This window comes from Babylonia areolata, chromosome 9, assembly GCF_041734735.1.
Source record: "Babylonia areolata isolate BAREFJ2019XMU chromosome 9, ASM4173473v1, whole genome shotgun sequence".
NCBI classification, from domain to species: domain Eukaryota; kingdom Metazoa; phylum Mollusca; class Gastropoda; order Neogastropoda; family Buccinidae; genus Babylonia; species Babylonia areolata.
In genome coordinates, this window is record NC_134884.1 from 40,579,998 (window position 1) to 40,588,572 (window position 8,575).

The 8,575-nt window shown below is 43.9% G+C and overlaps 1 protein-coding gene across 9 annotated transcripts in view; it reads right to left on the reverse strand.

Moving 5' to 3' along the window:
* Positions 1–8,575, reverse strand: part of LOC143285445 (protein-glutamine gamma-glutamyltransferase K-like) — a 47,119-nt gene that overhangs the window by 16,862 nt on the left and 21,682 nt on the right. For all 9 annotated transcript variants that reach the window (XM_076592723.1, XM_076592726.1, XM_076592722.1 and 6 more), the window contains exons 3-8: positions 7,683–7,798; positions 6,987–7,169; positions 6,390–6,504; positions 4,521–4,684; positions 3,480–3,598; positions 785–892 (exon numbers count right to left, since the gene is read on the reverse strand). In XM_076592723.1, coding sequence (XP_076448838.1) covers positions 785–892; positions 3,480–3,598; positions 4,521–4,684; positions 6,390–6,504; positions 6,987–7,169; positions 7,683–7,798 — 805 coding nt within the window. The remainder of the gene's footprint in view (positions 1–784; positions 893–3,479; positions 3,599–4,520; positions 4,685–6,389; positions 6,505–6,986; positions 7,170–7,682; positions 7,799–8,575) is intronic.

Consider the following 8,575-nt stretch of genomic DNA (forward strand, 5'->3'; position numbering starts at 1 on the left):
GGACCAACTTGCTGAATCAAAGCACTTAAAAGGCCTTTTGACCAAAATCCAATTCCTAAGGACTTAAAAGGACTTGAAAGGACCCTACGAACCTTGGAGAGAGAGAGAGAGAGAGAGAGAGAGAGAGAGAGAGAGACAGGGAGAGTGTGTGCATGTGCGTGTGATGTGTGAGTGTGTGTGTGGCTTTATGTGTGTGTATGGGGTACTTGGATGTTCACATCCCTTCCAACACTCCATTGTCGTCATTGCTGTTGGCCTACACAGCACCATCATCGTCAGTGTGTGTGTGTGTGTGTGTGTGTTGTATTGCATTGTAGTGTACTGCATTGTATTGTATTGTATTGTATTACTCTTTCTTGTCACAACAGATTTTTCCGTTTGAAATTTGGGCTGCTGTCCCCAGGGTGAACACATTGCTACACTGAGAATGCCACCCATTTTCTTATATATTTTCTGCCTGCAATCTTATTGTGTGTGTGTGTGTGTGTGTGTGTGTGTGTGGCTGCGTGTGTGTGTGTGTGTGTGGCTGCGTGTGTGTGTGTGTGTGTGTGTGAGTGTGTGTGTACCAAGACAGAGACTCACCAGAGCAGAGATGGACCTGACCACGAAGGTAGGACTGCGGTGTCCAGAGGGAGAGAGAGAGAGAGAGAGAGAGAGAGAGAGAGAGAGAGAGAGAGAGAGAGAGAGTGAGTGAGTGAGTGAGTGAGTGTGTGTGTGTGTGTGTGTGTGTGTGTGTGTGTGTGTGTGTGTGTGTGTGTGTGTGTGTACCAAGACAAAGACTCACCAGAGCAGAGATGGCCCTGACCACGGAGATAGGACTGCGGCGTGCAGAGTCCGACAGTTCCGCCCTGTCCAACAGAGTGAGGGCCGCCTCCAGGCAAGGGTCCTCAAACTGCACACGTCACACACATCACACATACATGCATATATATCAATACATAACATGCACACACACATATAACAACCATAAATACACACATGACAGATGCAAAGATGCAAACACGTATTCATACACATCACACACATAACACACACACATGCACACACACATACATGCACATAAATACATACCTATCAACACACACACATCTATATCTATCAATCTCTCTCCCTCTCTCTCTATATATCTATATATATATTCATACATATACATATTTAACATGCACACATCACATATACTACAAGCACACACATATACATGTCACACACATCTCACATACATATAACATTCACACACAAACAAAACATCTACACACATATTCTCTAACATGCATACCCACCGTGCACACACATGAAACACAAATGTCCATAACAAACACATGACCCCGACATATACATACCCGATATAAACACATGCAAACATAACATACCCCTCCCCTCTCCCAACACAAACACTCGCTGCCATCTCATCTCAACACAGCTGAACTTGAACATCAACTACAGGATTTACTTCCTAAAAAGACTACAACTGTTCTTCAGATTTACATCGACACAAATGAACCTATTGTAGTTCAGAATAACACACGACCATTCAATCAATGCACAGTTACTGACACACAACCAGGCAATACAACACTACCAAATTACTCACACACATGCACAATACACATTAATGTGTTGACTGTTTTACACACACACACACACACACATTCACACACACACCATGCTGTACTTTTTTTTTTACTCACTGTGTTGTACATTTTACACAGTCACCATGCTGTATTATTTTACACAGACAGAACATGTACTGTTTTACAGCCTCCATGTTGTACTATTTTACACATGCACCATGTTGTACTGTTTCATACAGTCACCAAGTTGAATCATTTTACACACACACACCATGTTGTACTACTTCACACGTACACCATGTTGTACGTTTCACACGGTCTCCATCTTGTACTATTTGTGTTGCAGGTATACTGTTCTACACATACACTATGTTTTACTGTTTTACACACACGCACACACATACACACACCATGTTATACTGTTTTACACAGTCACACATACACTGTCACGGGGTGAACGGTCTAAGGGAAACAACTCATTCCCAGTTTTCCAATTTTGTTACGGGGATTGTCTCCCTTGAGTGGAATGACCGATTTCCTCTTTTGCAGTGAAGCTAATTTTGTGTTGTGAGAATTGTTATTTGGCCACTCTCATTATTAGAATGTGCATAGGGGTGTTAGGTAAGTGTGGGGTAGAAACTGTAAAATGTTAGTTAGCATCTCCTATTATTAAAATTTACGTAAGGGGGGACAGGATATGTATTATTGAGGTGATTTGTGGGTGGAAGAAAGGATTTGGTTTTATAAGAGAGGCTGTCTTCCCTTTCCGGTTGTGAGATGGTAGGGTCTTTTGGAAAATATCCCTTTTTGTATTAGGAAGAGGGGGAAGTGAGGCATTCTTGAGCTGGAAGAGCTGACAGAACATTCAAGTGGATGTTGGTCCATGTTTGATGGGACTTGGGCTTAGTGGGGAATCAGTGCTTTGATTCTCAGGCTAAGTGTGAACACTTCTATTGGGTCCTGGGGAGGCCGATCCAGCGAATCTCGGGGAGAGACCGACTCGGCGAGTTTTGAAGGAGGGGCCACGTGTTCGACTGGAAGCAGCAGCACGAGGCTCAACATTGGCTGGCAACCAACCGGGTGTGGAGACATCGGGTGTGGGGTCGTCGTCGGCAAACGTGTTGGAGAGGCCGGCCTGGGGCAGCTCCGAAGAGGCAATTGCGTCTACAGATGAGTAGAACTGTTGGAAGTTTTCCTCTCCCTAGCTAATTTCAGTGGCCATGATGTGTGAGTCATGAAATATTGGCTCTGGACTCGGGAATTGTGGACTTTATAAAGGACATTGGGTTGGTCTATTACTATAAGAGAAAAGTTTGGAAGAAAAGTCAGAGTAATAAAAAAAATTGTGGAACTGTTAATTGGGCTGGTCTATTTTGTACTGCATGTTTTTTTTCTTCTTTGGTACTAAAAGTTGGGTGATGGGTGTATTTTTGGTTGATGTGGAAATTGCCAGTTTGAAGCAAGCAAACTCAATTGAAGTAGTGTTGCCCCTGCTAGTAAACCCTAGATAATCCGAGCTAGACTAGCAGGGTGACACACACTGCATTGTAATTTTTTTCAAACACCAACACATTTTGCACTGACAGTAACAGTATAGAATATGTCTTTATTACCAAGTGTACCGGGGTCACAAGGAATATTTGGGAGAGGGGGTATGGGGCAGGAGGGGGGGGAGGGGCGGAATAGTACATAAATTGGAGGTACAAAGGTATAGAAAGGTATAATAACACAATGTCACTAAAGGCGCAATACGAACATAAGCATACGACACTAACTACTGCGAAATCTCAGTTTAACAAAATGTCACTGATGGCACAATACACAGACAAACACATGACACTAACTACTGCTAAGTCTTACAATACCAACACAAACATACGACACTACTACTTAACTGCTAAGTCCTACCTGACCAAAGTTCCAGGGTCGTCCGTGGTTGCTGAAGGCAGAGCCCACCCAGATTCTTCCACGATCATTCAACACATATTCTTCACGTCTGCCAATGTCGGACATATACACCACATCACCTGGAAAAAGACGAAAAAGATTGACGACGAATGAGGCATACACAAACACCATAAACAATGGAACAATAAAAACAAAATTTTAAAAAAAAAAAAAAACACCTCACAAAAACATACACAAACAACACTATACACATACATATGCACACACACAGGCATGACACACACACACACACATATACACACATTGAGTGTATGTGTGTGCTGGAGCGTTTGTGTACATACACATGAATTTGTATGTATGTACTTATGTGTATAGATGCGTGTGAGTATGTGTGTGCATGTATGTGTACACATGTTTACGTGTGTGCATGTATGTGCACGTGCATGAGTGTGCGCGTGTGTATGAGTGAATGTGTGTGTGTGTGTGTGTGTGTGTGTACGTGTGTGCGAGTGTATATATATATATATGTGTGTGTGTGTGTGTGTGTGTGTGTGTGTACGAGCATGTGTGTGGGGGTAAGTGTGTGTGCATGTGCGAATGTCTGAGTGTGAGTGTTAGTGTATGAATGTATGTACGTGTGTGCGTATTTGTGAGTGTGTGCGCATGTGCACATGCATATACATGTTTATGTGAATTTGTGAGTGTGTGTGCACACATGTGTATGCATGTTTATGTGTTTGTGTTTATGTACTTGTATATGTGTGTGTGTATGTGTGTTTGTATGTGTGTATGTATGTATGTACATGTGCAAGTATATATGTCTGTGAGCACGTGAGTGTGCGTGCGTGTGTGTGCGTGTATGTGTGTATGTATGTATGTATGTATGTATGTATAGATGTAGGTAGGTAGGTAGGTAGGTACCTATGTATGTATGTATGTATCTATGTACACATGCATGTGTGTTTCTGTGTGTGCACATGCATATGTGTATGTGTGTGTGTGCATGCACATGCGCGTGTGTGTATGCACTGGCCCACCCACCTGCACACCAGGGGTTGAAGAGAAGGATGACGCTGAAGTCTTCCACCTCGTAGCGCCTGACGGCCTTGACGTCGTTCTGCTTCAGCAGAGTCTCCACGAACAGCTCGTACTTGCCGATGATGGCCGTAGCTGGGCTGCTTACCGCCACCTTCAACACCTTCTCACTGAAAGAAGGAGAAGTAGAAAGAAAAAAGAAAAAAAAGCAACAACTTTAGTTTTTCTTCTTGCACATGTCTTCTTTTTATTTGATAAAAATGACATGTGTTTAAAGGACCCATAGCCTGCTTATGTCTTTTACTGGATATAAATAATACAACTTTAACCCTTTCAGGGCCAGTCAATTTTGAGTGCAAAATTCCCTTGTGCTACAAACACAGAAAATATGGCGTCTAATAACAGCTGGGGATTCCCCCTGTGATGTGAAGAAAATATGGCATGTGCTACCACCGAACATAAAGAGCAGTAGGTTCATGGATAACAGACCCATGATCTGATCACCCTTCAGTGATGTGGGTCCTCTACCTAGCTGCTGCATAAATGCGAGGTTGGCAGTGAAAGGGTTAAAGGTCCCACCATTGTCTACTTATGTCTTTTACTGGATATAAATGATTTAAGTTTAATGGTCCCATAGTCTTTTTTTCCCCAGCAATAGCAGTGAATTCAAATCCACTGTGTCGATGGCTCGGTCATCCCCCCCCCCCCCCCCCCCACTCCCATCCCAAGAAATACAAGCGTGCAAAGACAATTCGTTGGTCAAGATCATCTCATTCTGGATGCATATGATACAGCTGAGAACGGCTGGTTTAAAAGAAAAAAAGTTATACTCTGAATCGTAAGTATGAACTTACTTCAGTGTGAATTTTAGTGGTTTCTAACCAACTTCCTTGCCAAAACTGGTTCATGAAAGTCTTTCTTGGATAGCAGGTTTATGTCTGAATCTTTCGTAAGAGAGATAAAAGAAAATCGTAAGTTTTAGTTTCTTTTCTGGTTCTACCTGTCGGTCTGTCTGTCTCTGCATGTCACACACACACTCTCTCTCTTTCTTCACTTGTGTATATAAATGAGTTTGTTGTTTTTTCCTTTTCCTTTTCCCCTCATCAATGTCGTACCATCACTACCACCACCACCACCACCACCACACCATCATCATTATTGTCATAGTTGTCGTCATCGTCACAATCAATGATCACCACCACCACCATCATTAATTATCATCATCACCACCACCACCACAATCATCAATGTAGTAGATTCACTCAAAACAACAACCCACGCGAGTTACCTCCCATACAATATATCATAATCAACATCATTATCCTTGGTCCCTATGAGCTCTGTCGGGAACCTTTGGGGCACCGTGATGTTGACTCGTGCACTGGCCTTTTCCATTCTGGACGATCATGTGTGAGTGAGTGTGTCTCAGCAAAAGTCAGCTGAGACATCATTATCACCGCTATTATAAACACAAATGACGATGACGATGATGGTGATGATATACAGCCATCATAAACTCAAGTGACGATGAAGGTGATCAATGATGTCACCACCATCATCACCACCATATTTCCCCCCTTTCACAACCAACACCATTAACTCTCTCCATACAAACGGCGAAAGAGACGACGTCAACAGCGTTTCATCCCAATTACCACCATCAAAATATTGCAAGCGGAACGCTCTTATACTGAAGAGGTGAATGTTGACAAAGAATACCACAGTTCTGACGACGGAAGCTAAAGGTTGGGTCATTCAGACACCCACTGGACATCTGAGGGATCCGTGTAGAGGAGAAGAGAGGACTGGCCGTACTGAGTGAGTTAACAGCCATCCCTCCTCCAGGTCCCCACCCACCTCCCCACACACACATACCTGCAGCTGCTGACTGTGGCTGACCACTGGGCGCTGAGGGTGGCCACCTCGGAGCGGTTCTTCAGGTCCAGCCTCAGACGGACCAGGGTGCCCTTGCTCTCCTGGGGACGGGGACCTGCCATGGGCGACACACACAAGCAAACGCACACACCACACACGCAAGCACATCCTCACACACGCGTGTGCACCCCCCCACACACACACAAACTTAAATGCATGCACGCATGAGCTTGCGCGCACACACACACCTCTGAATACTAATATCTCTTAGTGGAAAGACGAAAAAATTGATAACTACAAAAAAGATGAATGTGCGCGTGCACACACACACATACACAGAGAACACACACACAAACACCCCCATACACATGAATATTATCGTTTCATGGAAAGATGTAAAACTAAAGACAACCTGATACACAAATGTGCACACACACACACAAATACTGATATCGCTTAGCAGAAAGACGTAAAAAAAAAAAAACCCACTGAAGACTACCAGACACATGAATGTGCACAGATACACACGCACACACGCCGACAACTCACAACCTCACCCCTATCCCACCCACACCCCCCATCCCTCTCCAAACTGACCCACAGTGAACTGCAACACCACGGAGTCCGCGTCAGGGTCAATGTCACGGTCAAAGGTGACGGTGAGGTCAAAGGGCATGCCCCGTCGGACCACCAGGTCATCGGATTCATAGTCCGTGGTGAAGTGGGCGTCACTGTTGGTCAGCACGTTTTTCTCCACCTTCTCCACCCCCAGAGCTTTCCCTGGAAGAAGAGAAGAAAAAAAATCACGTTACGTCACATCATACGTGATCTCCATCATTTGACGTCAAATCCAATGACAACCCCCCCACACCCTTTGTTGTTGTTGTTGTTGTTGGCTCACGTGTGCATTTACACGCAATTTGAGACTGTGTAATAAATAATACGGTGTTTCAGTTTGTGTGTGTGTGTGTGTGTGTGTGCGCGCGTTCGTATTAAAAAAAAAAAGTGTGTGTGTGTGTGTATGTGTGTATGAGTGAGCACGTGTGTAAATGTACATGTGCGTGTGTGTAAGTGTGGGTGTATGTGTGCAGCTTCGCATATATGTATACATATGTAACATGAAGACCAGCTCACAGTCTTAAATTTATGAAAAACCACAAAAAGACGAAATAATAACAGCAAGTTTGTTTGGTTTTTTTGTTTGTTTGTTTTATCCCGGTCCAGAACATGACTTGGGCCTACTAACACACCAGCATCAAAATGCACTTCTCACACCCGAGTAGGCTGCCTTACCCGGGGTGTCAATGACCTTGAGGGTTATCACCAGGTTCCTGAAGTCATCGTCGGTGATGTTGAAGAAGCGGCCATCCTGGTCCCCTCCTCCCAACAGGACGAGACGGCGCGCTCGGCTGTAACCAGGCATCGGTACCGTTAGAATTATTGTTGTTAATTAATCTGTCAGTCACGCACCGGTGCAGTCATAACAAGAATAATAATACTAATAGCGACAACAACAACACCAAAAGAAAAACAATAACACTAACAATAATAATTATAATAATAAAAACAACAACAACAATAATGAGGTGAGGATGAGGATGCAAACTGACCATTATATGCCACCGCTCCACACAGTAGCAAGTCTTCGTACTTGAAGGCCCTTACAGTTTCATGAAGGAAGGTGGCTGAACGGTCAAGACGCTTACCTGACACTTCAGTATCTGTGAGCGTCTGGGTTCGAATCCTGCTTTTGCCCTTTCTCCCCTTGTTTGACTGGAAAATAAAACTGAGTGTTTAGTCATTCGGATGAGACAATAAACCAAGGTCCCGTGTGCAGCAAGCACTTGGTGTACTGAAAAAGAACCCATGGCAACATTCTATACAAGTTATCCAATCTTTTTTTTTTTTTCCTCAAGGCCTGACTAAGCGCGTTGGGTTACGCTAATGGTCAGGCATCTGCTTGGCAGATGTGGTGTAGCGTATATGGATTTGTCTGAACGCAGTGACGCCTCCTTGAGCTACTGAAACTGAAACCAATCTGATGGGTACATAAATATATAAGCACTCACCCAAGGCCTGACTAAAGCGTTGGGTTAAGCTGCTGTCAGGTATCTGTCAAGCAGAATGGTGTAGCGTATAATTATGGATCTGTCCGAACGCAATGACGCCTCCTTAAGAGACTGGAA